The sequence below is a fragment of the Equus caballus genome, chromosome 28 (assembly GCF_041296265.1).
Source record: "Equus caballus isolate H_3958 breed thoroughbred chromosome 28, TB-T2T, whole genome shotgun sequence".
NCBI lineage: Eukaryota > Metazoa > Chordata > Mammalia > Perissodactyla > Equidae > Equus > Equus caballus.
The window spans coordinates 21,024,487-21,049,728 of record NC_091711.1 but is presented as its reverse complement, the minus strand read 5'-3'; the positions used below and the strand labels follow the sequence as shown (position 1 = coordinate 21,049,728).

The following is a 25,242-nucleotide window of genomic DNA, read 5'->3' as shown; positions in this document are numbered from 1 at the left end:
TTGGAAGAGCTGTCTCTGCATAATCTTTGACAATTATATGTAAAATATCTAAGAATCGAGCTTATAATTTGTAAACGTTGGTGACATTTTGTAACTCTATCAACTTCATAGTGTTGCTGAAGCTCAAATGATATTATGTCTAAGAAAACCTGCTGTAGAAACGGATAGAGATACTATGTGGCCTAGCAATTTATACAAAACAAGTGTTTCTAAATCTTCCTAAAGACTTTAAATATGCTGCTGTAGAAGTCTGCTCCTTCAACACATACACAAATCAGCAGATTAGAGTAGAAACACATAGCAGAAAAACATTAAGTGGATGCACAATGTTCACTCATTCATCACGTTTATCCAGCATATTTACATATCGCGCAGGACAGTGTGTGAAAAACAGTGATTAAATAAATTCAAATCTGTCCTCCAGAGGATTGCGTAGCTTAATAACGAGAGACCTGCCCCACTTCACTTCAAAGCTCCTTTCCCATCACAACAAGCTGGCCCGCACCTGTTTGAAATTCGCGGGCGCTGTCCCTTTAACGTGCAATAGAACTCTGATTGCATCGATCACAAATTCATTCTCCGCTCGCTCCCATCGCTCTCATTCCTATGCCGGTTATTCCCTTCTTTCCGGGCGTCCAGCTAGGGGCAGCGCGAGTGTTAGTCAACGTCGGCTTTGCTGTGCGGTCGCCCTGACCCCCAGGCATCCCTCCTGCCAGCTGGCGGAGGCCCGGCTCTCTCCGGCGCCGGCGGAACCTCGGGGCTCGGCTGGCCATGCCTGGAGCGCGGGATTTGATTGGGCCGCCGTTGTTGTAGTGACCGGGAGGCGCCGCAGCTGCGGCCAGACGGTTCCGGGCGCCGCACGGTCCCTCCCCCCTCCTCCCCGTCCCCCTTCCCCAGGTTCCCCCCCACCAGCAAGAGCCCGGCGCCGCCCGCTCCCCCATGGCCTCCGCCCCGGTAAGGACGGGCTGGGGGCGCCTCCCCAGAGCCGGTCCTGCGGGCTGCGGGGCCAGGTTGGGGGCGCGCCGGGGCCTGGCGGGCGGTGGAGGCAGGTGTCGGCGCCAGGTCCCGAGCCGCTAGGTCCTCGCCCCTCGCCCGGGGCGCCCGTGTCCCCCGCTCTGCTCCCGGGCCGCCGGGCGCTCCTCCCCGAGTCCCGGAGCTCCGGCAGAGCCAGGCAGCCCCGCGGCCCCCAAGTTCTCTGCGGCTTCCCGTGGGACGCCTGCGTCAGAATCAGCGCGGAGCGTTTTGAAAAGGCGCCAGCCGGACCCGCCCCTGGGCCCGTGCGGCCGGCGGCCCGGGAGCGAGCATTCCCGCCAGCCGCCGGGGTCAGCATGGAGGCTGCCGCCGGCTCCGCGGGCGAGGGCGGCCGCTCCCGGGCCGGGCTGGGCGGAGGGGACCGCACCGATCCCCGCCCCTCCGACGCGAGCGCCGCACCTGCGCTCACAGCGCGACAACTTTCCTTCCCAGGAGGACCCGGTTCTGGAACGTTACTTCAAGGGCCACAAAGCTGCGATCACCTCCGCGGACTTCAGCCCGCACGGCCAACAGCTGGGTAAGTGACAGACGGCTGCTTTCTGTGACAGGGCCGCCGCTCACTTGGGCGGGAACCTTGCCTTCTCTGTCCTCGCGGGTCCCGGGAGAGCAAGGGAGGACCCGCGGGGCCCGAGACTCGGAGTCCGGCGCGGCGGCGGGGGCAGTCGGAGCCGGGGGGCCTCCAGCCCGCGCCCGCGCCCCCGCCGCGACCCCTACCCGGCCCCCTCCCCACGCCGCCTCGCAGGGTCGCCGGCCGCCCCGAACCCAGCCGGCGACTTTCGCGAACCAACCAGCAGGAGGAGCGAGCGGGCAGGGGAGGGGTTGGTCCTCCGCCCCGGGAGGGTGGGGTGTTGGCTGGAGAGTTTGTGAAAAGTTGTGAGAGCAGCAGGAGGAAGTGGGGAGAGAGGAGTGGGGGCTGTGCCGGGGCCGGGGCCGAGCGGTCTCAGGTGACCCCTGGGCAGCCTCTGTGGCTGGAAAGGAGGAACCTGCTCCGAAGGTCGCTCCTACCTGAGCCGCCGACTCCAGCTGCGGGTCCCGCAGCCCTTCTCTGCCTGTGACTCCGGTGACCGCGTCTGCTCCCAGCCATGAGGATCCGGATGGCCGTGAGGTGGACCTGGGCTGGCAAAAGCTGCCTGCTGCTGGCGCTTTTAACGGTGGCCTATATCCTGGTGGAAGTCTCGGTCTCCACTTTCCATGCCTCCCCGGGAACCGGCCTGGCCAGGGATTGGGGATCAAGACAGATCTCCGACCCTGGGGACAAGGCAGAGGATTTGTCTCGACCGCTTTATGAGAAGCCCCCTGCGGATTCCCATGCACTTGGGGAGTGGGGGAAAGCCAGCAAACTCCAGCTCAACGAGGGGGAACTGAAGCAGCAAGAAGAACTCATTGAGAGATATGCCATTAATATTTACCTCAGTGACAGGATCTCCCTCCACCGCCACATAGAGGATAAAAGAATGTATGAGTGTAAATCCCAGAAGTTCAACTATAGGAAACTTCCCACCACGTCTGTTGTTATTGCTTTTTATAATGAAGCCTGGTCGACTCTGCTCCGCACCATCCACAGTGTTCTAGAAACTTCTCCTGCAGTCCTTTTGAAGGAGATCATCTTAGTCGATGACTTGAGTGACAGAGTTTATTTGAAGACACAACTTGAAACTTATATCAGCAATCTTGATAGAGTCCGCTTGATTAGAACAAATAAGCGAGAGGGGCTGGTCAGGGCCCGTCTGATTGGGGCCACTTTTGCCACTGGGGATGTCCTCACTTTCTTGGATTGTCACTGTGAGTGTAATTCTGGTTGGTTGGAACCACTTTTGGAAAGGATCAGTAAAGATGAAACGGCAGTTGTGTGTCCTGTCATAGACACCATTGATTGGAATACTTTTGAATTCTATATGCAGACTGGGGAGCCCATGATTGGTGGTTTTGACTGGCGTTTAACGTTCCAGTGGCATTCTGTCCCCAAACATGAAAGGGACAGGCGGAAATCGAGAATTGACCCAATCAGTTCACCCACCATGGCTGGAGGACTGTTTGCTGTCAGCAAGAAGTATTTTGAGTACCTTGGAACATATGACACTGGAATGGAAGTGTGGGGAGGTGAAAACCTCGAGCTGTCTTTTAGGGTGTGGCAGTGTGGAGGTAAATTGGAGATCCACCCCTGTTCCCACGTGGGCCATGTATTCCCGAAACGGGCACCGTATGCTCGGCCCAATTTCCTCCAGAATACTGCCCGGGCAGCAGAAGTGTGGATGGACGAGTACAAAGAGCATTTCTACAATCGGAACCCTCCAGCACGGAAAGAAGCTTATGGTGATATTTCTGAAAGAAAATTACTACGAAAACGACTGAAGTGCAAGAGCTTTGACTGGTATTTGAAAAATGTGTTTTCTAATTTGCACGTTCCGGAGGATAGGCCAGGCTGGCACGGAGCTATTCGCAGTATGGGGATCCCTTCTGAATGTTTAGATTATAATGCTCCTGACAACAACCCTACAGGTGCTAACCTTTCACTGTTTGGATGCCATGGTCAAGGCGGCAATCAATTCTTTGAATATACTTCAAAGAAAGAAATAAGGTTTAATTCTGTGACGGAGTTATGTGCAGAGGTTCCTGAGCAAAAAAACCATGTAGGAATGCAAAATTGTCCAAAAGATGGGTTCTCTATTCCAGCAAACATTATTTGGCATTTTAAAGAAGATGGAACCATTTTTCATCCACACTCAGGACAGTGCCTTAGCGCTTATTGGACACCTGAGGGCCGACCGAATGTTGAAATGAGAACTTGTCGTGCTCTAGCTAAAAATCAAATCTGGAAGTTTGAGAAATAGAAGAGTACAACAGCACTTTCAGCCTGAGCTGACAATAGCTTCGGGAAAGTCAAAGAGCCTTCAGGGAGCCTCAGGGAAGATCGCGTTTTATCAGAAATCACCCAAAGGTCATCTGCGAGGGCTCTGTAAAAGCTGTGGTTCGTTTGGGTATAGAATAGTGAAACTGGGTGCACAGAGAGAGCTCCTGTTTAATATTTCAAAGTGCCTTACTGGTGGGATGTTTTATTTAAGAGCTTTGTCCATATGGTTTCTTACTTCTCCTTAAAGAAGTTGACTGTGAGTTGAGATACGCAAAACATTTACGTACCAGACTTAAAATATTAAAGAATGTAAAAGTCTAAGCAAAATGAGGGATGATTTATGTTGATGGGTAAATTCACTGCACATCTCATTTTTTTTTTTTTGCACATCCCATTTTTCAATAAAACTCCTAAATGTGCAGTTTGAGCTGTTTGGCTTCTATTTGCTATTTTGGTTGTACATAGAAGTTGAATTTCTTTTAGCCAGCTCATTAAATTTTAGGTTTTGTTTATTTTTATTCTAGTTTTCCTTTAATCAAATAGAAATTGAAGAAAGTTCATGTTAAAGAGAAAGGCCTGGTTTAGATATATGTGTCTTTGGAAGAGGGCATTAGTTTGGATGTGAGTTTAGAGGTCTTTTTAACATCTCAGAAAAATATACCGGACTCTGAATGAAATGGGGAGATATTTACATTCCACATTTTGTAAACTTGAGCGATTGGATTAACTGATCTATACTGATACCTCAAATCACTCTGATTTTGTAAGCTGTCCTCTCTGTGAACTCGTTTGTGTGTGTAGGGCATTTTCTGATTGCACTTAAGTTATGAATGTACTGGAGAGGGACTCATTCACAATACTGTGCTTCCCTTTGTTAATGCTTAATCACTTAACGTAAACACAATTGAGGCCTCTCTGAAGTTCAGCCCCACCGTGTTTACTGAAATGTGTGAAACTGAAAGTGGGCCCAGTTCTACAAAGGCTGTGGAACTCTTCTAGGAGTTCTTGCTGAATAGGACATTTAAGGGTTTATCTTAAGAAGACGAGGAATAAAGACTGCCTTGGCAATGGCGAGTGCCACCTTCCAGCGAGTTTTCAGCCCTAAGCCTGGCACTCACACAGCCTTCAGTAAGTGGGTGAGTGGATGACTGAGTGAATGAGTGGCTCAGCTGCAGAATGTGACTTTGGTCAAATCATTTGACCAAATGACTCAGTTTTCTTATTTGTAAAACGTGAGTGCTGAACTAGATCTTGAAGCTCCCTTCAAGCTCTGAAATGTTGTAAGTGTACATTACACCTTTCTCAGATTCAGTCACTGTGCGATCTTTACAACACTTTTTCTCTCTCCACCTTTAACATAGGTCGTGTTGTTGAGCAGCGTTCAGTCCAGTTCTGAAGCTGGAAAAGGGAAATGGTTTTAAAAATTAAGTGAGCTGAGCTCAACTGACATGGTTTATTTTGGATTGAGTGGAAAATCCTTGTGGTCAGTGTTGTATTCATTTCATTTTGACAATTGTTGAACCAATTTTTGTTTCTATCTTTAATGTTTCAAACTCTAAAAGTAATCTTTTGGGCTAAGAATATAACTATTTCCCAAACTAAATTATTTGAGAGGTAAACAGACTTTAAAAAAAGTATTTTTATTCATTTTATTCTAATATAAGATCCAGAAATCACAGGCTGACTTTAGAATTAAATCTCATTTAGTCCACTTTGGTCTAGATTTATGAAAAATGCATGCTCCATAAAGAATTAGTCCACAGTACTCATAAGTGAAGTTCTTTTCAGTGTCTACTTGGTGACTTGGAGAGTAGCACCTTTGCAAAATCTGAATTTAAGAAATTTTTTTAGGGTAACCGTTTCAAAAAGTAAAATTGCTGTGTATCTTGAATGCTTTGTTTCTCTTTTGCTTCTTAAAATGAAAATGTGTTGTTGACTTTCTGTAAGTTATCCAGCACCCTTAAAGTCTATCAAAGAATTGTCCAGCTTCCATGGGCAATGTGCATGGCCCTGGGTGTAATTTAAGAAGGATTTATACTAATGCTCTGAATTTTGCAAAAGGGTTGATTGGCAGCAGATATTCTCCTAAACCCACCCTGTCCCCTTGCTCAGTCTGCCTTTTTTTTTAAATCACCCTTTCTCTTTTATTTATTTTTGTTGCTCTTCTTAGCCCCCTATCATATGGGAGAACTAAAATGGACATATCCTGTAAGTACTTATTGGAACTATTCTTATTCTAGTATCTTACTGCTCCATCAAAAGAGAAAGGGAACATTGAAAAGTAAAGTACTTAATTCTTTATTTACCTTTTGCCTAAATTGCAGGGTGTGACCCATTAATCTTTTTGGAAGAAATTTTAGGCAGTGCTGTATTTATATCAGTAGTTTGGAATGGGTCGGCTTTCATTCCTCACAATAGTGTAGGTGACAGAAGCATGAGGCTTTCACATCTTCACAAATAGGCATTTCCAATTTAATTCCAAAAACACAGTGTGAAACTGCAGACAAAATATATTTTGATTCCCTCCTTCTAATTTATTGGTACCGAAGCTGTCTTTTGCTGTTGACAATTAAGATTTGACCTTTTAAGTTAATTTACATGCTTAATAACAGTTTTAGTAAAATATTTGGTAGACAAATTTCAACTTTAAATAGTCACTGTGTCATTTAGTGCCCAATTCTATGAATAGATTGACTATCTAAATAGGCATTTTTAGCATTAAAAAAAAGATAATCTAGGCATCTGCAGAATCTCTCTAACTCAGAAATAACTTGTTTGTAAAAGAAAATTTGTCTCCTCACCCAGTAGTAGGCTCCTGAGTATTTATTATATGTTGGCAAATCAAAATTTTCTAGGTTGAAGACAAGAGGTTATTTTTAAGTTGTGTAGTCTTAGTTGGGTTAGGGTTTCAATTTTAGTTAATAAAATACTTAGTTTTGACTTGTTTGTTCTTTTGAATTGCTGTTTTAATAATACTTTTAAATGAGCACAAAGAATGTTGAGGTTCAGATTAATTTCTTTTGAACGATGAATTTTTTTCTGTGTGATGAATGGTTTCCATCCTTTTTTCCTTTTGTTAATGGTATTTGTAATACTGATTAAGACATGTAAAATAAAATGTGTGCCTAATTATTTTTACAAATGGATTCTGATGATTTTAGTCTATGGGATCACCATTCCTGTGTACAGATTTATTGATGGTAACAGAAGTAAGTTAAGCTTGTAATTCTCTTACTTATTTGAAAATGGAGACAGTAGAATATAAAACAATCACATTTCTGGGGCTGGCCCAGTGGAGTAGTGGTTAAGTTTATGCACTCTGCTTCAGCAGCCTGGAGTTCGTGGTTTGGATCCTAGGCGCAGACCCACACACCACTCATCAAGCCATGCTGTGGTGGGATCCTACATACAAGGTAGAGTAAGGCATGGCATGGATGTTAGCTCAGGGACAAGCTTCCTCAAGCAAAAAAGAGGAAGATTGGCAATAGATGTTCGCTCAGGGCCAATCTTCCTCACCAAAAAAAAAAAAAAAAAAGTTATTTTGCAAGGTGTCATTAACCAGCAAGTATTCTGAAGTGGTGTTAGCACTATTAATGCATTAACTACTCATAAACTGGAAATGATCAAGGGATACTGTAAAAGGAAGCAAGTGGGCACCTGTGCACATTAGCACCAATTTCAAAACTCTAGGCTGAAAAGAAATATGTCTGTGCCATAAACCGCCTAGCCTCACACTTCCCTCAGCCTTCTCTCTGCATCAGCCTGTCCCTAAGTGCAATTCCTCTTCCTCTTTACTGATTCCTGCATCCCTGCCTCCCTCCGTCCTGACGTACTGCCTGAGAATCATCAGTCTAAGGCCTCTGCTTTATCCCTCAAATGTCTTATGGCCACTTTTAGGATGTGGATAGTTGAGCTAAACATATTCACTGATCTCTTGTTTTTTTTATACAGTTTAAACAGTTACTATAAATATGTGTCATAATCTTCTCTCTTACTAAGTGACTGCAACCTTTTGCAAATCATTTCATCTCTCAGTGGTTTCAGTTTCATGAGTGTAAAAAAGCACTGGGGAACCCATAAAGACAATACATTAGTCGTTGCCAGGGACTAAGGAAGCGAGAAGTAGAGAATGATGGCTAAGGAGGATGGGTTTTTTGTGGGGGTGAGGGTGGTGATGAGAATGTTCTGGAATTAGTGGCAATGGTTGTACAACTTTGGGCAACAGTGCCCGAAACACTGAATTATACACTTTAAAAGGCTGAGTTTAGGGGCTGGCCCCGTGGCCGAGTGGTTAAGTTCGCGCGCTCCGCTGGAGGCGGCCCAGTGTTTTGTTGGTTCGAATCCTGGGCGCGGACGTGGCACTGCTCATCAAACCACGCTGAGGCAGCGTCCCACATGCCACAACTAGAAGGTCCACAACGAAGAATATACAATTATGTACCGGGGGGCTTTGGGGAGAAAAAGGAAAAAAACAAAATTTTTAAAAGGCTGAGTTTATGGTATGTGAATTATATCTCAGTTAAACAAAAAACTTCAGGGGGACAAAAAAGGCTGGAGAATTTCATGTGTCCCAGAAAAGATTCCTCTTTCTGTGTGCCTCTATGTATACTAGACTTTAAAACAGGCCAGCAGTATTTATTATTAATACTTGAGTAATTTTGTAATTAAGCAGAATTAGGAAGTTGGATATGTATATAGATATGTGAATCTCCCAGCTTAGTTTTAGGCTGTGGATGAAAATCAGTTTGTATATGGAGTTTTTCCTAAAATTGCAGGAAAACCTCAATCAGTCCTTTTGAACAAGAGGTAGAGATTATTATAAAAGGTGGAAAGAGTTCCTGAGGTACATAGTTGTCCATGGCAGAACTGAAGACTAGAGAAGTCCTTCCAACTTGATAGTAATCGGGCACTACTTTTCCTTTGGTGCCCAGGTTGATCACTTTCCCAGGCTGGCCTGGGAGAGATGTCTGCTGCAGGCCAGCGGTGTCCTCAGCTCTGTGGACACCATTCTAAGCCATTTATTTGCACTTATCTCATCCTGTTCAAAGGGGAATGGGAGGTACACTATTTGTTTAGTACTCCTGTATTTAGTTAATGCTACTATATGCCAGATGCTGTTCTGTGCTTGGGTGTACATACAGAGTTGTGCTTCTTGCGATGGTATGGAGAATTCACAGTCCAGTGATAGAGACAAATATTAACAAGTAAACCAGCAAATCATGTGCAGGTATAACTTGAAACAGGACAATAGTTGAATGCGGTAAAGAAAAGGAACAGGGTGCTTGGAGGAAGATAACTGTGGCGGGGTCAAAGAACACTTCTCTGTGGTAGTTAGATTTAACTCAAGACCTGAAAGAGGAGTTAGCTAGGCAAAGACGAGAGAGAGAGAGAGAGAGAGAGAGAGAGAGAGAGAGAGAGAGAGAGAGAAAGAGAGAGAGAGAGAGAGAGAGAGACTATCATATGCAAACACCAAGGGTGTGAAAGAGCTTGTCCTGGATCAAGGAAATAAAAGAAGGCCAGAAGGGGCAGAGCCTGTAAACAAAGCAAGAGAGAGAGCTTTGGGAGATGAAGTTGCAGGAGAAGGCAGAGGCAGCTTGGGCAAGGCCTTGGAGGCTATAGTGGGTTAAATGGTGGCCCTCCAAAAGACATGTCCATGTCCTAGTCCCAGAACCTGTCAATGTGACCTTATTTGGAAATAAAAGGTCTTTTCAGACGTAATTAAGGATCTAGAGAAGAGATCATCCCGAATTATCTAGGTGGACCCTAAATCCAATGGCAAGCATTCTTGAAAGAGACACAAAGAGGAGATAAGAGGAGAAGGACATATGAAGCCAGAGGCAGAGATTGGAGTGATGGAGCCACAAGCCAGTGAGCTCCTGAAGGCATTAGAAGCTGTAAGAGGAAAGGAATGAACTCTCCTCTAGAGCCTTTAGAGGGAGTGTGGTCCTGTCAACACTGTGATTTTGGATTCCTGGCCTCTAGCACTATGAGAGAATAAATTTCTGTTGTTTTAAGCTTCCAAGTTTTTGGTAATTTGTTATGGAAATGACAGGAAACTAAGACAGAGGCCATGTTTTAAGATTTTGTTCTGAGAGTCGTGGGATGTTGTTGAAGATTTTAAGTAAGGGAATGACATGATCTGATTTATACCTCAAAAAGACCACTCTGGCTACTATGTGGGCATTGAACTATTAGTAGAGAAATCAATCAGAAGCTATTACAGTAATATCAGCAGGAGTGGTGGTGGTTCAAACTAGGATGGTGGTCTTCAAACTAGGGGGTTGGTCTAGGAAACAGAAATTTGGGAGTGATTGGCATGGAGGTGGGAATAGATGAGATCACCTGGGAAGAACATAGAACAATGAGGGCAAATGGCCCATGTCTGATCCTAAAGTAGATCTCCAATCTTTAGATCAGAAGAAGTAATAAAAGAATCTAAGAAGGAATCATCAGAAAGATAGGAGGAAAAGCCATTCCAGTAGGGTATCATGAAAGCCAAGGTCTAGAGTCGGGTAGAAATGTTGAAGAGAGAGGAAGAGATATTAAACAGTCATTAGAGAGTGGGGGAGGGAACGATTGTAGACTTGAGCACTGCTGGGCAGTGTGGAAGATCCATGTGAAATTAGTGATCATGAATTTATTGTATTTCCAGCCTGTCTTGGGGTGTATCTAGCCATTCTTGCTGGCACAGATATAGTCCCTTGATAGGCAGAATGATTGGGATTCTGCCAGGGGAATTTGAAGGGAGGAGGGAGAATCGAGGGATTGAATATATGTGTAAAGAGCAGGCTTATAAATTGGGTAAGAAGAGAAATGAAGGTTACAAATTAGAGAGTGGAATGAAGTTAGTGAAAAGAAAGCGTCAACGGAGAATGTACTTCTGGAGGAGATGGAATCTACTGAACAAGCAAGATGTAGGAAAGCAATTGTCAGAGGATGGTGGGTTTCAATTACTGGTCTGGGAAGTGTTCAGATTCTGCTGGTGACGAGATCCAAGGTATGACCATAGAATGGATTGCTGAGGAAATGTGGAAGACAAGGGCTTTGGAGAGGCCTGGTTGTCCCGTTGGGCTGAAATGTTCTTCACCGCCTCACTCTTTGCTGGCTGCTCCACTTAAAGTGGCACTGATCTCTCTATCTGAATTAAGTATTCTACCCTCACACAGAATTCTCATTATGACTTCCTGCTTTATCGTTCATGTCTCTTAGCACAATTTAAGATGATGTTTGCCTGCTTGTTGACTTGTTTCCCTCTTTTCCACTTGAATTTAAGCTTCCCATGTAGAGATTTTGCCTATTTTGTTTCTTATGACTCCTTCTGCCACACTCATGATGCCTTACATGTTGTAAGGGTGAGCTATCTGTTGAATGAACTAACAATCCCAGGAATTGGAGCGGAGAGGAAGGCTGTGACCTGAGGTAAGTGAAGTGTAAAAGAGAAAATTGTCTCTTGAAAGGATTTCAGGGAATTTGGTGTCCCCACGCAGAGTCAAGGTGTAAGTAGTTAAAGAGGAGAAGGGACTTTCAGAGAGGAGGATGTGGATGGAAGGGAGATCATCTAGTGGGGGTTCCTCTGGCCCAGTGGTAGCTTTTGGGAAAGAGAGAAGGTGTGGGTATCAGGGTCAGCCAAGGGGATATGCAGAGCGTTATGGGGGTGAGCATGCACAGTGATTGATAACCAGAGGGGCTTCCAGCTTAAACTTCTGGTCATGACTGGAGGAAAGAGAACATGAAGCATGATGGGTTTATTCTCAGTAGCATGAAGTATTGTCATTCTTTTTTAGGGATACAGAAAGTGAAAGTTCAGTAACTTTTCCAAAGCTGTATAGCTGGTAAGAGCAGAGCCTGGCTGCGGCTGGTTTGGAGCCTGACTAAGCTATGCTCTTTTCCATTAGGCCAGTCAATCTCTTTCCCAGAGGGCCACGCTCAAGTTTATACAAACATTAGAAGAGTTTGAAAGTATTTTCACAGTTTGCAGAATCTGAGCTGCACTTAGAGGTTTCAATCTAAAGTTATATAATTTTAACATTTAAGTTATCATTTAAAACGTTACCACTTTTGTCCTTCAAGGTTACCCCATCCTTGACTCAATCCCTATTTGATCTCTGGGATGTTTGTAGAATAAATGATGGCAAAGAACAAGTTAATTTCTCCTTTTTCTGACTGAACAGAAGCAGAATGAAATCTGGAATTTTAAAGTTATTTTCCTCACAGTGAAACCATAATACAAGTCTGTCAGAAATTCTTTTACTATTATGATTTTTGACGGCACTCTGTGTAGTAGCTTTGTTGAAGCTTCTCCTACTATTAGAGTTTTAAAAATTACTCCCAAGTGCTAAAGTAATCTGGTGTGTGCACTGAGAGTCAGTAGCAGAGTGCAATAATTTCTCAAATTTCAGTGTACATCAGAATTAACTAAGAAAGTGGTAAAAAATTCAGATTCCTGGGTCTCGCTCCAAGGAATGTAACTTACTAAAATACACACTTCTAACAAAGTACTCAGTAATTCTAATGGAGATAATCTATAAATCTCCAGTGCTTCTGGAAGCACTGCGTTATTGGTTAAAAGCCCAGGCTTTGGAGTCCGATAGAACTGGGTTAAAGCCGGAGGTCTACTGCTCTCCATCTGCATGACCTTGGGGGAGTTACTTCACCTCATTAAGCCTATTTCCTCATCTGCAGAAGAGGGATCATGATATTTACCTACCCTGTTGTGAGGATTAAAGAAAAGAATGCTTCTGAAGTCCTTCAAGGTGCTTGCCCATAGGAACAACTCACTAAATGTTTGTGTTGTTGCGATTATCAGTCCTCAAAGAGATGTGGAATTTGAATAAGCTGATTTAAATTTCTGCAGATTTTCATTACTAAATATTATTTTTAAAGCACCCACAGCTCCTTTTAGACCATGCTTACACTAGCAAACTAATTACTTAGTGTCAGCGAGAAGGAAAACATGCTTAATTATTCCCTCATTCAGGACAGAGGAATTTTAAGTTAGTGCCATCACTTAATTATATTATTATTCAGTGTTGGGATAGTACAAACTAATTCTGAAAGTATTAGATGGAGTATTAAAGTCTATCTGGTTAAGATTACAGTATTATCTTTTCATTGTGCAGTCCCCTTATTTCCGTCTGGGTTTATGGATGTGTATGCTTGGGGATTACGTTTTGTTTTTCTTTTCTCAAAAATATTTATAGAGAACTCCTCATAGATTTCGTTAGAAGATGTCCTTGTTTATTTTTCCCTGAAGTAGGCAGTCTACGGTTTCTTTTGTGACCCCAAAGACCAGCATGAACCTGGAAATGGAACGGAAAGTACAAAATCATGGTGCCCTCAAATTAGAAGGCTGAGTTTACTGCTGGTAGTGGATTATAAGTAGGATGTAATCATGGTAGAAAATCTATAGAGGGACTTCTGAAATGATTGAAAAATTCAAAATTTCTGTATGAAGGTGATCTGAATTATTGGGACTGTCTTGAATATGGAATGAAAAGGCCTGAGAGAGATATAATCTAAATGTGCAAAGTCATGAAAGATACTATATTGTGAACAGGGACCTTTTTGTAAATTCTAAAATATGTACTCTTTGACCCATCAATAATTCTGGGGAAATTTATTGCAGTGATGTATTTGCACATATCAGAAAGGGCACCTGTACATTACAGCATCATTTGTAAAAGGACCAGAGTGTAAACAACCTAAATAGGGCAGACTGGTTAAATAAATTAAGATGTAGCTACACAATAGAATACTATGCAGCTATTAAAAAGAATAAGGTAGACTTCTGTCTCCAGTCATGACGGAGTAGTTGGTAACCAAATTTACCCTGCTGCTAAAAACAGCTGTAAAACGAGACAAAATATATGAGGCAACTGTTTTCAGGCATTGAGCAACAGAGTGCAAAACTGTGATCCTTGCCAGAAGAGAAGCACATAAGGTGAGCTCCCCCCCCGCCCCAACGCCACGATCGCCTTCACTTTCTTCTGGGGACAGTCTTCCTGCTGCGGCCGAGGGGTGGAGCTGAAGCAGAGTGACAGCCTGGCTGAGCTGAGACAGCAGAGGTCATAGTTCTGGCTGAGGCGGAGCTGAGATTGGTGTGGCAGGATTCCTGGGAAGTTGTTGCTGAGCAGGATAGGCGGTCACAGAAGTCTCGGGGTGGGGGTGGGGGGTCAGTCATAGTTCTTTGGCTGGGGACTGAGCAACACGCTTGCAAGTTCAGAATTGGAGGTCCAACAGAGCTCACTTACTGCTGGGCCGAAAGTGGTGTGGGGATCCCAGGGGCCATGCAGAGCTGGATGTCCCTAGCTCTTAGCTCGGACAAAGGGGAAATCTCACTGAGCGCCTCAGGCATGTGGTGGAAACACCAGGGAGGCCAGGCCTTAGGAGTCAGGACCACACCTGAAATAAAGAGCATGCCCTAAAACTAAGTTCGAAACTGAAGTAGATCCACCCTAACAAAGAAGAAAACCAAGTCTGACGAGACCAAAAAGGAGCAAAACTGAATTTTGAACTCTGGTTAGCAGGCTTGCTTTGTGCGGTGGTGTGGCTTAGTGATTCTGAAACTACTGTTTGTGTGTTCTAGGCTTGAACAAAAATATATGGAGCACAATGGGAGCCAGGTTTTTTACTGTGGGAGAAGAAAGTTATAAATATGAAAAGAGGGAGGGTTAGAATGTATTCTGTGGTCTTAGATTGGAATTGGAGTTATCGGTATAAACTCATGCTTTTTAATATCTTTATCTTTATATCTACATATAGATAGATACAGCTTTCTATTTACATCTAATTTCTTAGTTCTGCCCACTGAGATTTCTATTTATTTTATATTTATATCTTATTTCTTAGTTCTGTTTGCTGATACACCAGTAGCAATGTGCAAACATAGTTCCTGGATCTTGGTTTCTAAATACCATTCTCCACCAATAGGAGTGAGAGCTTCTTGTAGAAAAAAAGGCCAATTCCAGGGCTGGGGCAAAGAAAGTACATCTTAGAACATGTTGTAATTCTAGAAGTAAGGAAGTACTCAAAGAATGATGGACACATATCAGAAGCTCACAGAAACCATGTTTAAGGGGCTTTCACTAGCCAAATCTGTAACAATGTGAGAGTCAAAATAAGAAACGATAGTTTTGAATTATAACCCATTGAGTAAAATAATGAGTCCACATTGATATAAATAAGTAAATGAATAAATAGATAAGTGGAGGAAAGGGGAAGGTTCTTCCTTAAAATAATAAATTAAAATTAGTTAACTGACTAATTGAACATTAACTAATAAATTAAAGAAAAAAATGACAGGTTGGAATGCTAAAATTAGCATGTGACAGTTTGTTGAGGAAGAGGATATTGATATAGTCTTAAAAGTGTCTCCCCACTAAATACGTATTAATTACAAAGCAGAAAAAGACAAACTTTACATGGCAAAAACCACCTAAACCAAGTCATCAAAGTTAATATCACCAATATTGGGACAAACAGACATCACGTGCACTCTAAAATGGTGCACTGACGAGGGCACAGCATAACTTCTGTGGTGTTCTTGTCAAAAATGTAGATCTTGAATCTAATCACAAGGGAACGTCAGGAAAAAAATTGATGAACATACTACAAAACTAATAGGCCTACAGTCTTCAAGAATATTGAGGTCAATAAGACAAAGAATGACCTAGGAAATCTTCCTAGTTCACAGGAGACTAAAGACACATGGCGATTAACACAATGCATATCCTGGATTACATCATGGACTGGGGAAAGTAGTTGTAATTGACAAAATCCAGGTCTGTACTGTGAATAAGATAATATATTAAGTAGTATTTAATTTCCTGACTGTTGACTGTACTGTAGTTTATGTAAGTAAATATCCTCCTTCTTAGAAAATGCATACTGAAATATTTGGCAGTAAAGAGATATTATATTTCTAATTTTGTTTCAAATGGTTAAGAAAAATATGTATATATGAAAGTGTTCATGTAGAGAGAGAATGATAGAGCAAAGGGACAAAATGTCAACAATGGCAAAATCTAGGGTAGAGAATATACGGGCTTTTCTTGTAGTATCTTGTAACAGTACTGGAAGCTTGAAGTTATCAAAATAAAATTTTATCAAAAATAGGCAGAAAAGAAGAAGGCAGCTCTATGTACTAAGAAAGCAGATCTTGGGCCTGGCCATATGGCCAAATGGTTAAAGTTCTGCATGCTCTGCTTCTGCAGCCTGGGTTTGTGGGTTCAGATCCTGGTCACGGACCTACTCCACTCCCCAGCCATGCTGTGGAGGTGTCCCACATACAAAAAAGTAGAGGAAGATTGGCACAGATGTTAGCTCAGGGCAATCTTCCTCAGGAAAAAAAAAAAAAGCAAGCAGATCTCCTGGTGGACTGGGGAGGGGAGGATGGAGAGGCAAAATGCAGAATAGCAGGAATAGCATGCTACCATTTGTATAAAAAATAGCAAGTGAATAGACACACATATTTGTTTAAGCTGTAGGAGGATACGCACAAGAAAATGGTTAATGCTGGTTGCCTCTAGGAAGGGGAACCAGGAAGCCAAGGACTGGAAGGAGATTTTGTAAATACTCTTTTGTAATATTGGAATTCTGTATCATGTACGTTTATTACCAGTTGAAAAGATTAGATAATTTAACAACAAAGGCAAAAACTGGAGGCAGTACCATTTCTTTCCAGAAAGAGGTATTCCTTATATAGCAAACCTCTAATTAACTGCAGTTGATGTTGGTTAAATCAGTGAGTGAGAGAGCTCGTGTCACTTAAGGTGACACAATAGCTGTTGGCTTTTTGGACATTATGGGGAGCAAACTATTAGGATGGTCCTTGTCGTCACCTCCAGAGACATAGCACTGGCCTAGGCGAGCATAGACTCTGTTCTTTCTTTTGTCCTAAGGAGGATTTCTTGAAACAATGGATTATTGTTATAGAATATTAATGTTTTTTTAAATGGGTAGATTTACTAGTTAACCTTTTCTCTTAACTTCCTCCCTTTGACATTTTATCTTGAAATAGAGCGGTCAGATGACGAGCTTTGGCATTTTAAATTATGTGGTAATGTTTATATAGGGTGTGGTTCAGTGGAAATGTATGAAAGCACATTCCAAGTTAATACCACCATACAGCACTGACATCAATAATTGAATACCTTTTATTATCATGGTATGAGGGTTTGGTGGGACAAGGTTAAGGAAGTAAGCAGGAAAATTCAGTGTTGGGTTTTGTAGTTTTTAATAAGAATGCATTAATGGGAATTTTATAGATTGTTGGTCTTTTTTTCCATTTTCCTGAAATTTGGAAGAAAATATAGAGTGTACCCTGAGCCACACAGTTGAAACTGAGACATCTCTGCTTCTGGTGTTTCATAATTAGTAGGACTCTGAAGTGCCACCTCACTCTCAGGTTAGGCTGTCCCTGTCCTTTAAACCATTTGTTCCTCCTGCTATCGCAGCCACTTCTCTTTAGCAGTCCTCATGCTGATAATAGCAAGTGTTGCTTTAATGTGGCTACACAGCCATCAACTTGAAATTTATAATTTTTGAGCATCTACTCTGGTTAAGATGCCCTTTTCCTCTTCTGACAACATATGGGAAGGCTCAGTCCCTCTGTCATCTTCTCATTTAAGCTTCATATTCTTATCCCTCCAACCCCGCCCCCAACCCCAAGCCCCCAGTCAATTGTTGCTTCACTGTGATCCTATAATACCATTTTTTCTGTTCCTTCTCTTATTGAGTACTAGGGATCCTGTAAACCTTCAATGAGTTAATGAATCAATTGTATAAGTCTTAGCTCTTAACCCTCCACTGCCTCCCTCCATTTTCTCCTCAACCCACGCCATTCCAGCTTTGATCCCACCACTTCACTGAAACCATTCTTATCGCCAAACCAGCAGTTGATCCTCAGACCTAAGGCTGGCTTCATGGGGAGACAACCTATGTAGTCACACAAGCCCCCTACTTAGTTTAATGCCCTGCTCTCACTGTCTTGAAATTCTTAATAATTTTCTACAAGGGCCCTCACATTTACATTTTGTACTGGGCCCCACAAATTATGTAGCTGATCCTGTCCAGGCCTGATCTTACTAAATCTCTTCAAAGCATTTGACACAGCTCGTCACCCCCTTGAATACTTACTGAATTCCTGGACACCACAATCTCCTTGACCCTCCTACTTCATTCGTGGCTCCTTCATTCTCTCAAGATTAAGTACTTTCACCCTCTTCTTTATCTATACTCACTTCCTGAGCCATCCCATCCAGTTTCTACTCTCTGATATATTATCTAGACTGAAGCTGCTGACAGTAACAAAGACAAAAACTATAGTACTAATAGCTACACTTGAGTGTTCTCCATGTGCCAAACATGAAATACAAGTATCATTTCACTTAATACTTTAAATACTTCATTTTGCAGATGAAGTGTCCCAGGTGTAGAAAGGTTGAGTAACTAGCTCAAGGGCATACAGCTGGTAAATGACAGCCAAGATTTGACTCAGGGAGTCTAATCCTATAGTTTTCTCTTTTATCTACCAAACTATACAGTCAAAAACCTCTCCCTGAGCTCCAGGTGAATACATCCCTCTCCCTACTTACCATTTCCACTTGCATGTCTAATGAGCATCTTACACTTACTGTGCCCTGAACAGAACTCTTGATTCCCACCCCATCCTGCCTCTCTCCCACCCTCCTTCTCTTCTGGTCTTTCCAATCTCGTTAAACGGCTCTAAGATGCACCTGGGTACCCAGGTCAACAGCCCGGTGCCTTTGCTGCTGCTTTTTTTCTCTCTTTCACATCTAATCCGTTAGCAAACCTCGCAGGCTCTACCTTTATGATGTCTCTTGATTTTGACTATTTCTCCCACTTCCACAGCTTCCAGCCTCGTCCAGACCACCACCTTCTCCTGACTGGATTATTGCAGTAGCCTCCTAATTGATTTCCTTCTTTAGTTCTGTCCTCTTACCCCCATGCCTTCTCCACACAACAGCCAGAGTGATATTTTTTTTTTCTAAACGTTTTATTGAAGTATAAGATATGTACCCAAATTGGACAACTTGATGAATTTTCACAATGTGACATGTCCATTTAACCAGCACCAAGAGAAAGAAACATAGCATTTCAGGTACCCCCAGAAGCCCCCTGTGTGTTCCCTTCTAGCCGCTGTCCTCCCTCTCTGCCACCCTAATTATCTCTATGCTGACTTCTAACCCCATAGATTAGTTTTACTACTTCTTAAACTTTGTATAAATGAAATGTAATTACACAGTAGGTACATAGTATGAATATACCACAATTTATGTATCTATTTTACTTTGATTCATAGCTTGGTTTCTAGTTTTGGTCTATTTTTAATAGTACTGCCACAAACATTATTGTACATGTTTTGCTAAACTTACATAAGATTTCTGTCAGGTATATACCTAGGAGTGGAATCGCTGAGTCAAATGGTAAGTGTATATACAGCTTCAGTAGATATTTTAAAACAATTTTCCAAAGTGGTTATAACCACTTGCATTATATGAGAGGTCCAGTTGTTCCACATCCTCACCAAGATTTGGTATTATTTTTTTCATTGTAGCCATTCTTGTAAGTATGTAATGATATGTTATTTTGGTTTTAATTTGCATTTTCCTGGTGACTAATGGAATTGAGCACCTTTTCATATGTTTATTGCCTATTTGCATATTCTCATTTTTAAAGTGACTGTTTAAGCCCTTTGCCTATTTTCCTGCCTTTTCTTATTGATTTGTAGGCTTCTTTATAAATTCTTTGTTAAATATTAGATAAGGTGTTGTAAGTATCTTCTTCCACTCTGTGGCTTGCCTTTTCACTTGCTTAATGGTATCTTTCATTAAACAAAATTTCTTAATTTTAGTATAGTACAAATTATCATTCTTTTCCTTTAGTGATTTAAGTAATTTAGTAATTTTCTTGTTGTGTTTAAGCAATCTTTGCCTACTCCAATGGCCATGAAGATATTCTCCTATGTTCTCTTCTAAAAGCTTATTGTTTTACCTATCACATTTAGATCTACAATCCATATAAAATTATTGTGTATAGTATAAAGTGTAGCAGTGATGATACAATTTTTTCCTTATGAATATTCAGTTGACCCAACATCATTTTTTTGTGAAAACCATCCTTTGCTTAGGTTCAGAGTGGCACTTTTCTTAAATCAGATCATAAGAACCCCCTGCTCAGAATCCTTCAATGGTTTCCCCTTGCACTTATAATGCGATAGACACCTCTTGCCACAGCTCCTTGCCTGTCACCTGCTTTCTTCTTGGCTTCCATCCCACTGTTCCCTTTTCTCCCCTCCACTGTGGACGTGCTGGTCTCCTGGCTGTTCCTCAGTCTTCTAAGAGCGTTCTTGTCTCAGGCCGTCGTCTGTGGGATTCCTTCTTCCAGAGTGCTCTTTGTCACATCTCAGCCTGGACCTCACTCCTCAAGTCTCTGCTCAAATGTACTTTCCTCAGAAAGGACTACCAACCACCCCATATAACATGTAAAATGAATACCATATGAAAGTCCTTTGATCACGTATGATATTGTTAAGGGACTGTCTCCCCTGCAATATTAAGATTCCTTGAGGTTAGGGATTGTATCTTACCTCCTTTTGTAGATGTTATTTGCAGCATAATACCTTAGAAATGAAATAGGGTCCTAAGTATAATGCATAAGATAATACATTGTTTTCGCTGTTTTGTCTGCATTAGCCCCAGATAATTCAGACCCTGATAGAAATATTTAATAATTTGATAAGCTGTGGTGGAACATCAACTTTTTGTACTTTTTAAAAAAAGGGATGTCATAAAGCATTATAGCTTGAAAGTTATAAACTCACTTTAACTATTTTTTTAAATTATTTTATTGAGATCATATTGGTTTCCAACATTGTGTAATTTCAGGTGTACGTTATTATATATCAGTTTCTGTATAGACTGCATCGTGCTCACCACTAATAGTCTGATTTTTATCCGTCACCATACATATGTGCCCCTTTACCCTTTCACTCACCTCCCCATCCCCTCCTCCTCTGGTAACCACTAGTCTCTTCTCCTTATCCATGTGTTTGTTTATCTTCCACATATGAGTGAAATCACATAGTGTTTGTCTTTCCCTATCTGGCTTATTTCACTTGACATAATACCCTAAAGGTCCGTCCACGTTGTTGCAAATGGGACAAAATTGTCCTTTTTTATACCTGTATAGTATTCTGATGTATATATATGTACCACATCTTCTTTATGCCTTCATCAGTTGATGAGCACTTGGGTTCCTTCCATGTCTTGGCTATTGTGGATAATGCTGCAGTGAACATAGGGGTGCATAAATCTCTTTGAATTATGGATTTCATATTCTTTGAATAAATGCCCAGTAGTGAAATAGCTGGATCCTATGTTATTTCTATTTTTAGTTTTTTGAGAAGCCTCCATATTGTTTTCCATAGTGGCTGCACCAGTTTGCATTCCCACCAGCCTCACTTTAAATATTTTACATGGAAAGAATGCATCAGCTAAGTCCAAATGAATTTTATCTATAGCTAAAGAACTTAGAAGGTTTCCAGTGATTTTATATTTCTCGTCTAACAGTGATGCTAATTGTATTTCAAGTTTATAAAGTTTCATTTTTTCTAAGCATTCTACATTCTAGACTTAGTGATTCTCATTTACCTGGTTCCTATTATTGGGGCTATTTTGGGGCTACGTGCATATATAAAATTTGGTTTGGGGGCAAGAGTTAGATCTATCTTTTGTCTATTTGTTCATTCTTTGTGCAAGGCATTCATTTCTACCATTGATTATATTTGTTTTCCTTGTGTAAAGCTTTAAGCTAATGTCTCACACACATGATTTCTTTTGTTAGTTGTAGAATGTCATAACAGAGTAGAAAGAGACTTTTAAGATCACTCTTATCCAGCTATAAAAGACATTACTAGGTCAGTTAGCAAAGTTGGAAAACAGTTGGTAGATTAAAGTATTGTCCGTGATAAATTTCCTGAAGTTAATAATTATGCTATGAGTATATAAGAGAATATCCTTATTCTTAGGAAAACAAACTGAAGTGTTTTGGAATAAAGGTGCCAGGATGATGTGTTTACTTACTCACAAATGATTCAGGGGAAAAAGAAATGTGTGTGTGCATGTGTACATGCTCGTGTATGGGAAGAAAGAATGAGTGCAAATGTGCACAAATGCAGAGTATAAACCAAATGGGGCAAAATATTAACAACAGGTGGATCTGGTAAAGGGTGTATTAATGTTTTTTATACTATTCTTATAATTTTTCTGTAAGTGTGAAGTGATCTCCACATAAAGAGTTTTAAAAAATCATCTCATCCTGCCTTCTCAGGAAAAGCATTCTGTCCTCATGACACAAAGGTTCGTAGTTTTCCCAGTCACCCTGAGAGTTAGAGACAGTGCTGACTCCTGGTCCTGTGTGCTTTCTGTTATAGTGTGCTGCATTCTCTCAGGAAATAGTCACTGAGCTCTAACCAAATACAGGGCCAGTGGGTCCTGCTGTGTGGTTACATAGAACACAGCCAAACCTGTATTTTAGTGATGTGGCTCTGGGTTTCTTTTGAAAATGTTTTTGCCATTACCTGGTCAACCTTACAACCTCCAGCCCAGCCCCTCTGTTACCTGGACACGTCTTCTTATTACGTATGCTGCCCATTGTCATGAGACACGCCTGTGTTTGCATTTTAACAAACAGTGGTTTTGTTCTTCTCTTTCTGTCAGCTACTGCCTCTTGGGATACGTTTCTCATGCTATGGAATTTCAAGCCACAAGCTAGAGCTTTCAGATACGTGGGTCACAAGGATGTTGTAACCAGCGTGCAGTTTTCTCCACTTGGAAACTTACTGGCCTCTGCTTCACGAGACAGAACTGTTAGACTCTGGATTCCTGATAAGTAAGAGAAACGCCTGATATGCCCTGGATGTAGAAATGTAAGAGAAAACTGGAGTCTGGCTGTTCCTGAGGCACTTCTCGGGGTGCCTAAACCCCCCGCTTACCTACGTGGTCCTTCGTGAGTCAGACACAAGGAGTACTGCCCTTGTCATAGGGTCAAACTATTCACACCATTTTCTCCCCATCTTTCATTCTTAATTTATGTCTTCTATTTGAAAACTATTTTTAACCACGGATATATGCTTAATATGCCTTTTTGGAGCAAGGGAGGGTGATGGTTATCAATCCTTTTATAAATCTGATGTAAGCTTTACATTATCTTCCCAGAAAGATGCACTTCAGCATGTATAACCAACATTTTACAGTTTATTAACCACCTAACATCCATTCATGGGGCCTTTAGATTTCTATTAAAAACCCCTGTGCCAGAACTATTCTTTGATGCATATCATTCATTGTTGGGCTCCAGAATTTTCTTGTTAAAGGAAATGATATAAATCATTACATTTGTGTAAGGTCCTATCCTGTTACAATAGATCTGTCTATAAGAGGCTTTTCAAACCCTAGCCGATAGCCATCTATTTTAAGCAATTATTGAGCCATGATTTTTTTAAAAAGTTTTAAAACTCTTAACTATTATAAGCTTTCAAACATACATGAAAATGGAATGAATAGCATAACAACTCCCTCCCCGCAATGCCCATCAACCAGATTGAGCAGTTACCATATTCTGTCAATCTTGTTTCATCTACTCCTCCCCACTCCTTTTTTTTGGTGGAGTGTTAAATCCCACACATCATATCATTTCCCCCCATAAACACTTCAGAGAGTAAGAATTTGAGCATTTTCCTCGACTATTGTGGCGGGATTTGATTTGTGGCATGCAACTGAAGCCTCAGGCACTTCCAAATGAGAGAAAGCTCAGGGGCATTTCCCCACCAGTGGGCACTTTTTTTTCTGCCACCACCCAAAGGAAGCTCCGTGCTGAGAAGTCTGAGTATTATCCTGATGTAGCAAAAAACTATTGAAGAGAAGTGATGTGTTATACACCCTGGGGGACGATGTAAAGGGGAATTGTGTGAGAGAGAGACTAGTTTGGGGTCCAAAAGGGACAGCGTTTCCTAAGATCTTTAACTTCGGGAATTTAGGATCAGTGGCTTTACTGTCTTCAGCACGGCACAGCCTCAGTCTCTCATTACTACCTGCAATAAGTCCCAGGGAGCACACTCTACAAGGGCAGATGAGCTACAAGCATGCTGAGCCATTAATGTGGACTGGCTAACCTAAGTACAACAGGCTTGTGCAGATGCCTCTAGTTCCTCTTTCTACATCATATTGTAGTGGGACCAGGGCAATAGTGGATTGTGGCAATCATGTATCATTATATGTTGCTGCATAACAATCCTAAAAACTTAGCAACTTAGTATAACAACTATCATTTCTCACAATTTTGTGGGTTGTCTGGATGATTCTTCTGCCCCATTTGGTCTTGGCTGTTACTCATGCAGCTTCATGAAGCTGGCAGCTGGGCTCACTCATATGCCTGGGGCTTGATGCTGGCTACTGGCTTGCTCCTCCACGTGCCCTCTCTCCAGCAGGATAAGGGCATCCTTACCGCATGGAAGCTGGGTTCTAGGACAGTAAAAGCAGAAGCCGCTAAACATTTTAGGGGCTAGGCCTGAAACTTGCACAGTGTCACTTCTGCCACATTCTTTTGGTTAAAATAAGTCACAACACTAGCCCAGATTCAAAGGGAGGAGAAATTGATAGATTCTGCCTCCTCTGGGGAGGAGTGGCATGAGTGTACAGGGATGAGAGGAATTGTAGGCAGCCATATTTGCAGACAGACGCCACAGCTGGTGATGGAAGGCTGAGAAAGAATAGTAGGAACAAGTGTGGAAGCAGCTCTGGCCTGGAGTTCGTCACGGTGGGCAGTCAAGAGAATTTAGGCAGAAAGGGCAGGCAAGTACTGGAGAGGCAGAGAGCCTACGTGAAGGCAAGATTAAAAGCTGGAAACCAGTTAAGCACCAGCACAGCAAACACAAAGCACTCCTGTCTGGGTTCCTTGTGCACTCCTCTTGAGACCAGATCCAGTGGTTAGGCCAACCTGTAGCTGAGAGGAGGGCCTTTTAGAAAGAAGGCCAGCAGGGTAGCCTGCTGGAGTGTGGAGTGCGGAACTCAAGTCAGGGCAGATTTTGATGATACTGACTGTCTCCTGGCTTCGTGTTTGTAGCAGATGCCAAGTCTTTGTTTTTTCTACGCCTTATACTTGAATTCAGGCCAAACTGTACTCCTGAATTCTGCTCATAGAACTTTCCCCTGAAACCTCACTGAACCGGTCCCTGAATGCTCACTCCTACTTTTTAAATATTGATTTTAGTTATTCCTGGTGTAATATCATATATCAGGTGATGGCGATTTATGACAAAGTCACCTTTGCCTTCTATA

At 42.1% G+C, this 25,242-nt stretch overlaps 2 protein-coding genes across 9 annotated transcripts in view; both read left to right on the top strand.

The window, feature by feature from the left end:
- The first annotated feature begins 566 nt into the window (after positions 1-566).
- POC1B (POC1 centriolar protein B) overlaps positions 567-25,242 on the top strand; it is a 92,132-nt gene continuing 67,456 nt past the window's right edge. For 2 of the 8 annotated variants that reach the window (XM_023631610.2, XM_070253953.1), the window contains exons 1-3: positions 642-954; positions 1,465-1,549; positions 22,624-22,795. In XM_023631610.2, the coding sequence (XP_023487378.1) occupies positions 940-954; positions 1,465-1,549; positions 22,624-22,795 (272 nt within the window). In that variant the 5' untranslated portion in view covers positions 642-939. Of the gene's footprint in view, positions 1,323-1,420; positions 1,550-22,623; positions 22,833-25,242 lie in introns of those variants that run through there. The other 6 variants (XM_023631609.2, XM_070253956.1, XM_070253957.1 and 3 more) reach the window with 6 other exon arrangements.
- On the top strand, positions 1,703-7,025 carry GALNT4 (polypeptide N-acetylgalactosaminyltransferase 4). Its single transcript, XM_005606501.4, has one exon. The coding sequence runs from the start codon at positions 2,115-2,117 to the stop codon at positions 3,861-3,863; it is 1,749 nt and encodes a 582-aa protein (XP_005606558.1). The 5' UTR covers positions 1,703-2,114; the 3' UTR covers positions 3,864-7,025.